The 16,252-nt window shown below is 36.3% G+C and overlaps 1 protein-coding gene across 1 annotated transcript; it reads left to right on the plus strand.

The window, feature by feature from the left end:
- Window positions 1-2,510: 2,510 nt before the first annotated feature.
- On the plus strand, window positions 2,511-3,008 carry LOC147505077 (uncharacterized). The gene has a single exon (XM_086605461.1). The coding sequence runs from the start codon at window positions 2,511-2,513 to the stop codon at window positions 3,006-3,008; it is 498 nt and encodes a 165-aa protein (XP_086461587.1).
- Window positions 3,009-16,252: the final 13,244 nt, after the last annotated feature.

Raw genomic sequence — 16,252 nt, forward strand, 5'->3', positions numbered from 1 at the left:
GTCCTGATCAAATTGACCAATGGTTCATTTTGCCTTCCTCGCATGTTGGAAGTCCAAGGCACATGTACGAGATTTTTCAGGATTCAATGGCTATCACCCGGCACTATAAGTACCCAGATATTTTTCTTACGGTGACTGCAAACCCTAATTGGTAGGAAATTAAAGATGCGCTCAAGGAACACTAAACTTTGACATTTCGGCCTGAAATAGTTGCATGGGTATTTGAGCTGAAACGAAAAGCAATCATGAAAGAAATCTTGAAGAATGATATCTTCGGTCAGGTGGTTGCATATGTCTATACCATTGAATTTCAGAAGCGATCTTCCACACATACGTTGTCTTTTATTTCTCACGCATGATGACAAGATCCGAAACAATGAGCAGGTGGATAAATTTGTGCTGAATTCCCAGACCCCGACACCCACTCTGCATTGTTTGAAACAGTGAAGAAGTGCATGGTTCATGGCCCTTGTGGTGATCGAGATCCGAGTGCTTCATGTATGGAAAATGGTCGATGCACCAAAGGCTATTCAAAAGAGTTTGTGGAGGAAACAATTATGGATAAAAAAGGGTACTCCATTTACCGAAGGAACGACATCGACAAGAAATATTTTGTGAAGAGGAAGAATAAAATGGCTAAAGTTGATAATAGAGATGTTGTTCCCTACAATACATATCTGTCTGAAATGTTTGACTGCCATATCAATGTTGAAGTTTGTGCATTGTGTCAAGCTGTTAAATATATTAACAAGTACATCTACAAAGGCTATGACAAAGCAACAGTGGTGGCGGCAGGAACAAATGATGAGATTCAGCAATATATTGATGCAAGGTACATTGGACCAATAGAAGCTTCATGACATCTATTTTAGAATCTAATGCATAAAGAGTTTCCAAGTGTCCAACGATTGGCGCTTCATTTGGAAGGTATGCATAGGGTTGTTTTCAATAGCAAAGAGCCCATGGATGCAATTCTTGCTAGAGCCAGAGACCAAACTTCAACACTAACAATTTCTTTAAGCGTTGTGCTGAAGATCTAGATGCACGAGCATATACCTATCAAGAATTTCCATGACACTATGTTTTCCACAAAGACTTTCAAGAGTGTACTCCTAGGACTCAGGGACCTTCCATTGGTAGGATGTATTTTGCAAGCCTTAATGCCGAGGAACGATTTTATCTACGCTTGCTACGTACTGTTGTAAAAGGGCCTACCTCCTTTGTATATCATTATAAAGTTGGTGATACCATGTACAACACATACAAAGAAGCATGTATTGCCCGTGGGCTGTTGGAAGCTGATGATGAGTGGATACAATGCCTAGAAGACGCGGCGATAATGAAAACTGGATATCAACTGACGGAGGTTGTTTTGTGTAATTCTTTTAGAGTGTCATCCATTACGACCAGATCTACTTTGGAGTAAATTTGCATCGAGTATATGTGATGATCTTGGACACTGGCTTCGAACAAAGCACGACATCCCAAATCCAACTGATGAGCAAATAACAGATTACTGCTTATATCTGGTAGAACAAATCCTTTTAGAATCTGGGAAGACATTGGAAAATTTCCCGCCCATGCCAAAGCCAAAAGAGGATTGGAGTAAAACTATTCGCAATAGGCTCATTTGGGAGCAACGCCAACTTCAGCATGAAGGCATATGAGAAGAGGCTGCAGTTGATGTGAGTTGTCTTAATGACGAACAACTTCATGCTTACACTATTGTGACTGATTCAGTATTTGGTGACAAGGGCAAACTTTTCTTTTTGAATGGAGCAGTTGGTACAGGGAAAACTTTTTTGTATAATACAATTGCAAAGGCCTGCCGCATCATGGGTCTTATTGTCATCATGGTGGCATCATCGGGAATTGTATCTTTGTTATTGTCTGGTGGACGCACTGCTTATTCTACATTTAAAATTCCAATTGATGTGATGGATACCACTTTTTGCGGCTTCACTAAACATTCTAACCTTGTTGACCTATTTAAAGAAACAAAACTAATTGTTTGGGACGAGGTGCCCATGCAACATAGATATTGTGTTGAGGTTGTGGATAGAACACTTCAAGATATTTGCAAAACAAGAAGATATTTGGTGGTATCACTATTGTTCTTGGTGGTGATTTTCGACAAACACTGCCTGCTATACCGTTAGGCTAGAGAGAGCAATTTGTTGGTGTATCATTATGGCGCTCTTTCCTTTGGAGTTATTTAGAAGTTTTGCACTTGGTACAGAACATGCGGCTTGAAATGGCAGAGTCCGAGAATGTCGAATTCGCCGATTTTTTGTCAGAGGTGTGCTACTAATGCCTTCTAATTAGAATGTTTTTTTCTCCATTAGTTCCATATATAAATGAACTATTTTAGAAACTAATGCATTCATTTTTTGCTTTGATTCATTTAGATTGGTTCGAATCCCAAAGAATGAGTACGATTGCCGAATGGAATACACAAGTGTACCAATATCCAAGAACTCATCTTCTCTGTCTATCCCCAATTGGATGTTATGGACACACCGTCTCCAAATTTCTTAACTGATCGTACTATTCTTGCTGCCCGTAATGATGATGGGAGTGCAATTAATGAGGTTGCACTGAATTTGTTCCCTGGTGAAGCGCTTGAGTATTTGACTGCAGATAAAATCATCGAAGATGATATTGATAATCCAAGTGGGGCTCACTATCCCACCGAGTTTCTGAACTCCCTCAACCCTTCTAGCTTACCACCTTTCAATCTCAAGTTAAAACCTGGATGCCCTATAATGTTGCTCAGGAACATAGCACCTAAAGATGGCCTTTGCAATGGGACACGACTTATGGTGCTTCAATGTGTGAGTAAAGTCCTTCAAGCCAAAATTTTGACTGGAGAGAAAACTGGAAATCTGGTACTCATCCCAAGAATATCTCTGGCTCCCTCAAATTCTAAGTTACCTTTCAAACTATTAAGGCGACAATTCCCTGTTCGACTAGCTTATGTCATGACAATTAATAAGTCACAAGGCTAGTCAGTGAAATATGTTGGCATTGATTTGAGGACACCGGTTTTCAATCATGGACAACTCTATGTGGCCATGTCCAGATGTACTTCTTCAAAAAGAATATCCATTTTTCTTCCACCTAATGCAAGAAATTGTACCACAAATGTCGTATACTCAGAAGTTCTTCTCTAAGGACATCGATACCAATGAGAAAAGGCGAAGAATGCAACTTTTATTGGTTTAGAAATTAAAGAATATATTGTATCCATATATATTATGTAAGTTTTTATGATAGTTTTTTTTTTTTTTTTTTTTTTTTTTTTTTTTTTTTTATTTTCATGATAGCATGGATACTTAAAAATAAGAATAGAGATTATTTTATTTTGAGAACCATCTCTTTTGTAAACAATATGCTAAATGTATCAAGTCTAAAAAAATTATGTGTATGTGGTTTGTTTGCAGGTACCAAGTTAAATTGCCATAATTTTTCAGTGACATGATTGTAATCTTTGCTTCATGGTGCATTTATCCATATAGTATCAGAATGGTGTGAACAGTATGCATAGAGAGGAGAATGAGGGAAATGAGGAACTCGATCAGTGCGCGCGGAGTATTTATTTTATTTTATTTTTCCCTTTCGTTACTAGAATTAGCCCTAGGTGAAAAATTATGCAAAGTCTTCTTTAATGTTTAATGAGTTGTCTTTTAGTTTTAGAAGTAATTTGTGTTATGTATAAATATGAAGTTATATATTTTGGTATGGTTGATCTATGAGAATTGTATTGTTTGATTTTCAGGTTATGACAGGATTTAGGTTTTTGAAATGTTGAAAATACAAAGGAGACTCTGCTAGATTTTTTTATTTTTTTTCAAAAAAAAATGATGATGCTCTTAATTGAAGACTCCCTCCCCTTATTTTCATCATTCTCATTCTGATATGTATTGAATTAATGAATGTGTAGGGTATGTGTAATGAGTTGATTTGTGAAATGAAATGCATAGAATTGCAATAATTAAGCTCACTTGAGTATGAGTATGAAATGATTATGAAGTATAAAACTGTTGAAAATGGTTATATGATCGATTCTATGCTACCATAGAGATGGTCTCTTGGGGTGTTGTTCAAAAGCAATGTGTCTAGAGTGCCGACTGGCACAGGCATTCACTAGTCTATTGATACTTCGAGGACTAAGCACCATTCTGTTTGGGGGTGCTTTACACATGTAGCAAAAATTAGGTAACTTGTAGGTTGTATATAGTTTCTACTTTCTTGTTAGTGAATGCACTTAGTGACAAAGTCTAGTTTCATTTTCGATGATGAAAATCGTCTAGAAATCTCATATTAGTATTCGAATTAGGATTTGTTTTTAAGAAACTTAAGATAATACATATGCAATAGTTTTTACATCTTTTCATGAGTATTTATGCACTGAATATCATCGATTGTACATAGCAGTAAGTTTCTGAAACCCACAGTTAGTCTACTTAAATTATCAATCCTGTGAGAATCTAACCAAAAAGCCTCAATTTGTGTGATATGTGAGTAATGACATAGAGGAGTAGTTTTTCCGAATAGAGAAAATCACGTATCTACTTACTTGATCACCATCCGAACTCTAGGCGAGAATTTAGGCCGTCTTTGGATCGACATAGCCAAAAATTCATACTTGTTACAAATTTTACAGCTAGTCACTCCACTGAACCTTTCATCAAACCTTTCACTTTCACCAAAAATTCCTTACCCATCTATTAACCCCAAATAAAATAACCTACCTAAATGATGAGTATGAGAAATATGATGAAATGTAGAAAAATAAAAAGAAAGACTTATCCCAAAAAAAAGTCAGTTACTTGCTACAGGAAAGAAAAATAGAATTATGTTTCTTAAGCTTTTGAAAAAAAAAAAAAAAAAAAAAAAAAAAAAAAAAAAAAAACAGAGAAAAGAAAGTCCAAACGCTTAAGAGCAAAGTAGGAAAACTTTGGTAGAAGCAGGAAAAGAAAACAAGGATCTTCTAATGTAAATATCATGAAGACCTTATTCTCTCATACTTGTCATTTTTTATTTTCCATTCACATTTTCTTCTACATCACCACCTAATCCCCACAATACCTAATAAAGACCTCTAGCTCAATTAGGAGTAGGATGGTGTGATAATAAGTAGAAGATGTGATTGATCGACCTCGACTCCTCTAACTGTCATCGAGCATGTGAGGAAACGTGTGCCCATTGCACACTAGAGTTAGTGAAATCTGAGTGGAAAAATTATAAGCAAATTTGTGTTTCAACACATACCTGTGAGAACCCATTTAGGGACGCTCTCCAAAGGATCCTGAAACGGCCCTGCTTTTACAGTTCTATGTAAGGTTCACTATATGCATGCTCATAAGTATATGTTTTAATTATTGTATGTATATTAACTTGAGTTTCAAATGAATTAACCCTCATTCCCCGCTAAGAAGATGTATAGATATCTGAGATTAATTTAGGAAACAAGCTTTAGTTACTGAATCATTGTAGTATAGATGAAGTTTGTGAGTATTTTCTCTAGAAAACTCTCAAGAGGCTATAACTCGTCCACTAGGGAATTCCTAGTGGATTAAGGCCTTGTTGCATATGGTCAATACAACCGCACTCTGCGAAAGAAGAATTAGTTAGGACTGCATATTTTTGGTCACTTATCTGTATATATGTCTCTTCTTTGCTTGAGGACAAGCAAAGTGCAGTTTGGGGGTGGTGTGATAAACACCCAAAATTATATTATAAAACCCCGTAGAGACGTAGCATTTAAGTTAATTATGTGTTTAATAATCAGTAAATAATCACATTTTCGTGCTTTCGCAGGTTGGCACAACTAACATAAAAATAATGATAAAGTCAGTATTTAAGCACAGAATAAGGTGTATACATAAAGCTTTCTAATTAAGCCATGTGAAACCCAACAAATCTGGACTAAAGCCTAAAGACTCAAACAGGACAGAATCAAGTTAGAAATGAGATTACGTGCATCGAAGCATCAAGCTTTCGAGCTCATATCTTTTAAACTAGGACTCTGAATTTGGCAAGTAACCTGCTCAGATGATCAATGCGACGAACTCTACGTAAATGTGGGAAGTTGAAAAAATGCCAGAAGTCTGGCCCACCACTGGACGTAGCACATGGACCCACTTTATGAGCCCGCAATATTGGATGAGTCATCATGTCCCAAGTCAAGTTCACAAGTCAAACAAATAATTGGTACCACATGATACCTTGCATCTCATTAATTAGGGAGGCTTACATTTGGATTCTTAAATAGTGATTATTTTGGCTTGATTTGGTTTTAGATAGGATTGAATTTAATGAGGGAGGTGGTTTCACATAGGATGGAAGAGAGAAGCTATGATATGTATTGAAAGGGGGCTGATTTTAGCATTCACTCCTTTGACTCCTTTTCATTCATTGTCTTGTATTTTACTTTTAGTTTTGTTTTATGTTAAGCTTTTGTAATAGTTTTAATGGTGACAACACTTATGTTATTCTAAATTAAATTTACATTTCCTTAGGTAAATCAGTGTGTGTAGTATTCTTTTCTTCTTCCCCTCTCTCATTAGCACATATAACTTGTAGTCTTTCAATCATCCAGGGATCATGAGCTAAAACCCTCCAAGGTGGAGGGTTAATGATGCTCATGTAAGGATCTTATATGTTCTTAGAAGTAGGATTAATTGCTTAGAACTTAGGACCCATGTAGCACCCTACCCCAAAATGGTAGTGTCCGGCCAAACTTGAGGCTTGGAAGTTGAGAATGCCTCACGTGCGCCTCCTAATTCATGCTTGGAGCCTAATCTACACACTAAAAATTTGACCGCTATAAACTAGAAAATAAAAGTAGAAATATCATTTGAACCATTTTCGGGATTTATGTTGATCCAAAATGCCTAATAATCAAGTTATGAATCAATTTCACGAACTAATAACGCTCGTTCAAAGAAGAAGAGTCGTTATTAGAGATAAAAAATCGAGACTAACTCTTTTAACAGAGATATGACTCGCTCAAACGGATTTTCTATCTCCGAAATCAAAGTCTATTTTATTTTATTTTCATCATTTTCTCACCTAATTAAATTCACTTTCACAAATTCACGTGATCATATTAGTTTTGTTTATAAATAACATTTTGCCATTTTATTGAAATGCGAACGAAATGATAAATCCGTTATAGGGTGCTTATTTGTGTAAAAATGTTAATCCGCTTTGAAAAAGTGTTAAGATGCCCCATAACGCGAGTATTTATTATAAATTTGGAACATCTGAAAAAGTATCTCTCTTGATAATTTAAGGCAAATCTACAATGTGTAAATTAGGCCTAATCTACACGCCTGTAATGTTAGCACTTTTGCAGGGTAAAGATTTGAAGTTTCTTCATCCATTTTCGTACCAACACTCAAGTTCCTTACTCACGTTCTTCGTGTATATTGTTAGAGTAAGAGTTCGTTCCAACTTAAGACAAGGATGACATTACAACTAGAATTGTTCAAGGAAAACTAGTGAGAAGGATTTTTTTGATGATTGAGTTATACTAAAACTACTTAGCTTACTTTTAGATTCTTAAATTAAGGTTACGTAAACATACACCACTAAAAAATAGAAATAGATAGATAGAAAGGGGTGGAGAGTTAAATCCACTCATGTGAAGACAAACCTTTATTGATTGAATCTAGTTTACTGCATCTTTAATCTTTCTTAGAATTCATAGACAAATCTTAATAAAGATTAAAGTTTTGATCCATAACAATATAACTCATCTCTAAGATCATATTGCTAGCATGAGAAATAAAAGAAATGACTTATCTCTATGAAATCACCTCAATTCCTAACTAGACTCTACACCAACTACCATGTTGGGGTAGGATATAAAGTCTAGTTTATTTGTCCTAAACAAATAAGTAGAATTCAATAACAAAAGTTATTCCTCACATGAGATTCATTAACCACAAAGGAAGGTTTTAGCTCATGATCATGGGATTGCAATGCTCATGTGTTATGTGTTATTGCTATTATGAAAGAGCAAGAAGAATAATAAGCAAAGAAACTAACTTTGCCTTAAGGAAATGTAAATTTTAATTTAGAAGAACATAAGTGTTGTCACAATTAAAACTATTACAAAAGCTTAACATAAAACAACCAAAAGAAAAAAAACAAGACATGGAATGAATGCTCTCATTTTTCAATTTACTACATATGAGAGCATTCTCTCCTCCATCCCACGTGAAGCCACCTCTCCCATTAAATTCCATCCTATCTAAAACTAAATCAAGACAAAATAATCACTATTATAAGAATCTAAAGTCAAGTCTTGCTAATTAATGAGATGTAAGGTGTCATGTGGTGCCAATTATTTGTTTGACTTGTGAGCTTGACTGGGGACGTGATGACTCATCCAATCTTATGGTCCCGTAAAATGGGTCCACGTACTGTGTCTAATGGCGGGTCCATCTTTTGGCATTTTTACAACTTCCCGCCTTTGAGTAGAGTTCATCACAGTGATCGTCTGAGCATCTCACTTGCCAAATTTGGAGTCCTGGTTCAAGAGATATGAGCATCGGAAGTTTGATGCTTATGTGCACGTAATCCCGTTTCTAACTTGATTCTGTCATGTTTGAGTCTTTGAGATTTAGTCCAGCTTTGTTGGGCTTCACATGGGCTTACTCGGAAAGCTTTACGTATACTCACTATTCCGTGCTTAATTACTGACTTTATCATCATTTTTACGTTGGTTGCACAAACCTGCAAAAGTACGAAAATACGATTATTTCATGATTATTAAGCACATAATTAACTGAAATATTACGTCTCTATGGGGTTTTATAATACTTTTTTGGGTGCTTATCACACCACCCCCAAACACCACTTTGCTTGTCCTCAAGCAAAGAAGAGACATATATACAGATAAGTGACAAAAAATGTGCAGTCTTTAGCTAATTCTCATTTCGCAAAGTGCGGTTGCATTGACCAAATGCAACAACGCCTTAAACCACTATGAATTCCCTTGTGGACGAGTTATAGCCTCGTGAGAGTTTTCTAGAGAAGATACTCACAAACTTCATCTATACTACAATGACTAAGTAACAAAAACTTGTTTCCTAAATTAATCTCAGATATCTATACATCTCCCTAGCGGAGAATGAGGATTAATTTCTTTGAAACTCTAGTTAATATGCATACAATAATTAAAACATCTACATATAAATATGCATACAGTGAATCTTACATTGAATTGTACAAGCAGGGCCGTTTATGGATCCTTTAGAGAGCGTCCCTAAATAGATTCTCACAGGTATGTATTGAAACAAAAATTCGCTCATAATTTTTCCACTCAGTTTTCGCTAACTCAAATGTACAGTGGGTTTCGTTATATATTCGATGACAGTCAGAGGAGCCGAGGTCGATCAATCATATCTACTACTTATTATCACATCACCCTACTCCTTATTGAGTTAGAGGTCATTATTAGATATTGTGGGGATTAGGTGGTGGTGTAGAAGAAAATGAAAATAGAAAATAAAAAATGACAATTATGAGAGAATAAGATCTTCATGATATTTACACTAGAGAAATCCTTGTTTTCTTTTCCTACTTCTACCTGAGTTTTCCTACTTTGCTCTTAAGCTTTTGGACTCTTTTTTATCTGATTTGGATTTTTTGATTTTTGATTTTTTCCAAAAGCTTAAGAAACATAATTCTATTTTTCTTTCCTGAAGCAAAGACTTTTATTTGGGACACGTCTTTCTCTTTATTTTTCTACATTTCATCCTATTTCTAATACTCATCATTTAGGTATGTTATTTTATTTGGGTTAATAGATGGGTAAGGAATTTTTGGTGAAAGTGAAAGGTTTGATGAAAGGTTCAATGGAGTGACTAATGGTAAAATTTGTAATAGGTATGAATTTTTGGTTATGTCGATCCAAAGACTGCCTAAATTCTCGCCTAGGGTTCGGATGATAATCAAGTAAGTAGATGCGTGTTTTTCTCTATTTGGAAAAACTACTCCTCTATGTCATTACTCACATATCACACATATCGAGGCTTTTTGGTTATATTCTCACATGATTGATCATATAAGTAGACTAACCGTGGGTTCTAGAAACTTACTGCTATGCACAATCGATGATACTCAGTGCATGAATACTCATGAAAAGATGTAAAAACTATTGCGTACGTATTATCTTATATATGTTTCTCAAAAAAAATCCTAATTCAAATGATAATGCGAGATTTCTAGACAGTTTTCATCATCGAAAAGGAAACAAGACTTTGTCACTAAGTACATTCACTAACAAGAAAGTAGAAACTATATACAGCCTACAAGTTGCCTAAATTTTCTACATGTTCAAAGCACCCCCAAACTGAATGATGCTTAGTCCTTGAAGTATCAATAGATAAATAAAGAAATTACCTGAGAACTGTGGGCAAAATTAGGGCTGGATTGCTTGAACAGAAAGTTATTGTAACATAATATATTATACAGAATTAACAAAGAACAACAATAACATAGGAAAAACCAATATAGATAATTAGATATATATACACATTAGCCATCATTAAATTTACCATCCAGTAGGTCTTGATGTTTTCGCGTCATCCCATGTGAAATGCATTTCCTTAACATGGAACCAAAAAATAATGGTTTGCCAAATGGTGCTCCATTTTTGTTCTCCGGATTCGTTCAAATATGTCAATATTTTGTCATCGTTTGTGTAACAACGAACATGCCTCAGGTACCATGAAGGACGTCGCCATTGCCGAAACCATAATGAACGAATTATTCTGTTTGCCAAGCACAAAGAATCTACTTTATCCCAGTCGTGAAAAGTAGCTGAAAACTGTGGGAAATGTGTCCTCATAATTCGGCAAGCGGTTACAGGTAAAAGTAGATACTGATCTTGAACAGTGCGAGCTCTTTTCAGATTGGAGATAACACAATTTAAGATATCAAAGAATGTTTGTCCCTGAGCAAGCGCATTGAATACGACAAAGGCAGCATCATTGGCAGTAGAAAAATGCCAATCTCCCATGATGTTCAGCAAGATAAACAACATTGCATTCCCCACATTCATGGTGATGCTTGCGAAGGGAATGGTGATGTTTGGCCATTTGCCATGTGTATCTCCTTATTTTTTAATTACAAGACCATCATCGTATGTTGCGCGAAAATGAGGCCATGAAAAGGAACATGTAGAGTTTTGGATGATGTATGGCCGTGTTGCTACCGGCTCGTGATAGGGAAGATCCAAAGTTAAGGCAAGCGTTGGCTCAGAAAAGATATGGTGTGTGCCACCAACTTGGATTGTGAAACTAAAAAGAAGTCGTGAGCATGGTTGAATGCTGGTGTGTCTCCCATATTGGCATAAAAGTATGCAGCCAAACTTGGAGAATATGTTTGGTCAGGTCGAAAAACAAGGGAAGACCACCCGATGTTAGTGATGTAATCACGGAAATGAAGGCCATAAGCATCGGAATCCATCATAGCCTGGAAGGATTGCTCAGGAATGATTTTAAGTGTATCCATGCTGGATGAAGGAAATTCAGCAATAGCAGAGAGAGGGAAGACAGAGATTCCTAGCAGACTATCAATTAGTGTGAGGAAACGTCCAAAATGAAGTAGCCATGTTGCGTAAAGCAACGTGAGGGTCCTATCGAAAAGAAATCAAGTATGTCTCCCACGCTTGATGGATAAAGATATATATGAAGAAAAGTATCCAATAAAATCTGACAGGATGGATGAAAGAGTATGGAAGAAGATATACCCCTCATGTAATCAAATTTTAAATAACAGGCTAAAGTTTGATTATTGGTTATTAATAACAACTTGAATTATGACAATCCAAGTAGGCATACTCATTAAACATTGCTTTAAAAGAAGACACAAAGATAACAACAAATTTTTTATTATTAGAGCACACGACGAAAAACTTAATTAATAATTTATTTATTTATTTATTATTTATTTATTATTATTTTTTTAGAAGAAGATCATGGACCAGGATGACGATGATGATGGTTATGGGGACGCAGATCATGCACAAGACTGTTTAGTTCATCAATTTGTTGGTTGAGCTGAAGTTGAATGCCCCCTTGGTTGGTAGAGAGCGTAGTTTGATTCTCCATTACCAGAGTGTGATTTTCCAAGGACTAAGAGTGATTTTCCAAGATTTCCTCCTTTTCAATGTCGTGCATTGCTTGTCGTTCTTGAAATTCTAAAAGACTTTTGATGCTGATTTCCTGGCGTGCGTGTAGTGCCCACATGCCTTTTTGAAGAAAATGTATGCTTTCCATAAGATTAAAAATGTTCTGCATGGCACTTTCATCAAAGAAATGTTCAGAGTATGAGCTTTGGTCTTGTTGTTCATCTGTCAGAGTATCTAGAGTCCAAAAACCAGCGGCACATTCTGTGTGAATTACAATAAGGCCCGCTTTTTGAAGAGGTATTTATGGATAAACAGCTGAGATAACCCCAAAGCAACATAATTTTGTGGCTAGAGTAGGCAGAGGTGCTTACCATTTTTTATACCTGGTGATCGAGTTCTAGAGATATTAGATTATGCAAAAGTCTTCCCTATGATTCTGCATAATCTAAAGTAGGTGGAATTGAGGTTTTGTCACTTCAGATGATGATGATGTTCTAGCCACATTGTGTCCTAACTAGTGGAGCACAGCTCGTTGATTATGTTTCAAAGAGCATTAAAGAACAACGAGATGTTTGTTTCCAATTTTTCCACGAGATACAGTGGCCTATAGTATTTGTTTCATGGTATCAAATGGTGACTCTTGATAAGAGCCAAAAACTATAGTTTTAACCCCTTAACCATCATACTTTTAGACCAATTATGTGAGTAATAATTAAGAGTTAATACTGATTACGTGTTTTTATGCATTCCAGGCTTCAAAGTCCATGATGTGCAGAAATGTGCCACTTTAGTGAGATAAAGGAGCAAAGGTCGGTTGCTAAGGAGTTCTGTGATTAAAGGCCAAGATTCAAGAAGACAAAGCCTTTGTAAAGCCCGCTCAAAAGCTGAAAAGTCGACGCGGGCAGAAACAACACACAAAGTCAGCAGAACTTCCGAAGGCTGTATCTTTGGACTCAGACCTCGGAATAGGGCCTACCTTATGTCAAAACGACCGGCTCGGAAAGAGCTTTCCAATGGTCTAAGCCTTGACCCAATAAGAGGAGCAAAAGTGGACGAAAAGTTTGTCAAAGCCAACTGCAGCTGAAGAGGCCTTTTTGGACTGAAAGAATTGGGTTTTGGGCCTGATTCTCTGGCCCAAAACATGGCTCCAAGCCCATGCACGATTTTGGATCTGAAACATATAAAAACAAAGAGAAGCTTAGTTCTTAAGTATTCTAGTTATATTTTAGAAAACTAGTTCCTTGTAATGGTAGCTAGTTAGACCTAGATTAGTTAGCCTCCTTTAATTAGTTTTAAAACTTAGTTTTAGAATTTCAATTAGTTAATTAATTAGTTTTTCATATCTTGTTTTAGATCTAGTTTCTTGTTTAATTAATTACTTTAGAACAAAGTAGATTATTAATTTAGTATTTGAATCATTGTTTTATTATTCATTAGATTAATAAAATAGTGTTCTTGATAATCTAGTTTCATTTTCCATTTACTTATTTAGTTCAATTCTTAGATTTACTTATTTGTCATTATTAGTTTAATTCAATTATTGCATGAGTAGTTCAAATTGAGTTTAAACAAGTAAAGTTTCAATCTTTATATCATGTCTTGTTCGAATTTGATTGGGAATGATAGCATGATGATTCTCGGCTAAACCTCCATTAGAGGGGGTTGAGAAGCCTTGATGAAAGCTTGATTCCGATTATCGTAGAGTCGTCGTAATTTCCTTTCCACTCTAGAAATGATTAGTTCACCATGAGAATGGGTGTAATCGTTCACATGCTAGTTATGAATTGGTAGAAATGCCATGTGTAATTAGGGATTAGGAGTAACCAAATTGTTCTGCGAAGCAGTTCAATTCGGATTACGACGATTTCTCGTTAGTGGATTAAGTTGAGCTAAGGTGGAATCAATCACGCTCTAACTCCTTATCATAGAATCGACGTAGTATTCCCATAGTTGTTTAAATAGTCGACTAGTTGCATCTTGTGGGTAGTTGCATCGTAGTCTAGTTATCATTTCGTAAATCTCTCATTAGACTTTAGTTAAGATTATTTATACGTAGAGAACATTACCATGCAGAAGAACTAGGAGTGGAACGAATCATCTACTCCACTTTATCTCAATAAGATTGAGAGTAGAAATCTTTGATAAATATAGGCACGTAATTAAGTTTTAGTTTACTTACGTTTTGAGTTTTATCGTTCATTTCGTAGGTAAACTTTATCTTTTTAGGTTTATCAAATGGCGCCTCTGCCATCTTAGTTTCACTTTCGCATTGTTTTCGTAGTATAAGTACTCTTCTTAAAGTCCCATTTCAACCACCCAACCTTGTTTGATTCTAACTGTGGTTGTCTTTTTCAGCATTAAACTTCCTCGAAAAAAAAAAAAAAAAAAACGGAGCACAAAAAAAAGGAAAAGGAGAGACTGCTGAATTATCGAAGTCGAAGCGACCAGCTTCAAACCGAGCTTGACCAGCTCAAAACATTGTAACTTCGAAGTTTACACTAAAGCGCATTTTAATTCGAGCTGAATTTTGCCGGATTTCCACAGGTTTGATTCAAACTTCGATTTTTCAAGTTTTTCAGTGTTCTAACTTGTTATATCACTAAACACGCGTAAACAAGACGCTATTCATAAGCGAAGCAAGGACGTAATCAGGTATTCCTTTCTTCCATACCTCGCATCTCCTGTTAGAGGTTTATACTAGTATATCAGAATTGTTTGGAGTGTTGACGTGTTTAGCTAAGTTTGGTCTTAGCCTTGTATGAGATTAAGGTTTGGTCGAACAAAAACACCGAACGTAATTACACAACAATGTCAACAAAGAAGTTTATCTAGTATACCACCCACTACACCTCTAGCTACTATTTCACACACACCACCTGATATGATGCCTGAAGAAGGAGAGACTCCTCTCTCTGACTTCTACAAAGCCTTGAGCGATAGCCCCAAATCTTGCATCGTTCTAGCAGACCCAGTGGGGGATTTCCAAATCCCCCCAAATATTTTTAATTTGTTACCCGTTTTTCATGGTTTAGACCATGAAAAACTTTATCAGCACATGCGTAGGATTGAACAAGTCCTAACAACATTCCACCATCCTACTGTTGGTGCGGAACAAATTAAACCGGGGTATTCCCTTTCACCTTAGCCCGATAAAGGCGTCTTGGTTAACCGCCCAAACGCCTAATTACGTGGACTCGTGGGCTAAACTTGTTCAAATTGTTTATGGAACATTTTTACCCACCCCTAAAGACGGATGAGATGATTTCCAAGATTCATTTCTTTCGACAAAATCCTCAGGAATCATTTTCAGAGGCTTGGAATTGTTTCACCGATCTCCTTATAGAGTGTCCACATTATAACCTATCGAAAGACACGTTAGTTCGTGCCTTTTTCAAAGGACTTCTACACCACCATAAAGAAGTCCTTGACATAATGAATGGGGGTAGTTTCTTAAGTAAAGGAGCCTCAGAGGCTTATAAATTTTTAGAGGATCAAACTAAGTGAAATAACAAGGGGGGGGGTGGACGATATCCACCCACGCTCGCTAGTTCTTCTAATACAGTTAAGGGCGGTATGTTTGAAATTAAACACGATCCCGAGCTTAAAACTCTAATCGAATCACTCACTAAAAAGGTAGAGGTCATTTCTGTTCAACAAAAGCCTATCCCCGTAATGAATGTAAATTCAAATCCATGTAGTTTTTGTTGGAGTCCTGAGCATCCCGACTCCCACTGTCCTATAGCCTATGAACAGGCTTGTTCCATTAATAGTGAACCTAACGCCCCTTGGAGACAAAATCCCAACTTCGGTTGGAGAAATAACCAACACGTCACACCTCCAGGGTACAATAATCAATATGTTAGGCCAACGCACAGTTTTATCCAAGCTCAACCACGACAAGGACAGGGTCAGGGTAATTATAATAATTATAACAACCAAGTGCAACCTCGGCAAGGTCCAGCACAAGGTCAAGGTAGTTATAATAATTATAATGCTAATAGAGGTATCGTTCCGATAAATAATAACTATCAAAATCCGCCCATAAATAATTCACGCGAGATAGTCCCAGTCACACCACCCGTGACTACTACACCCACACAA

The sequence above is a fragment of the Coptis chinensis genome, chromosome 4, assembly GCF_015680905.1.
Source record: "Coptis chinensis isolate HL-2020 chromosome 4, ASM1568090v1, whole genome shotgun sequence".
NCBI classification, from domain to species: domain Eukaryota; kingdom Viridiplantae; phylum Streptophyta; class Magnoliopsida; order Ranunculales; family Ranunculaceae; genus Coptis; species Coptis chinensis.

Coding starts and splice junctions, on each gene's coding strand:
- LOC147505077 (XM_086605461.1), top strand. CDS start 2,511: ATGGACACACCGTCTCCAAATTTCTTAACTGATCGTACTATTCTTGCT.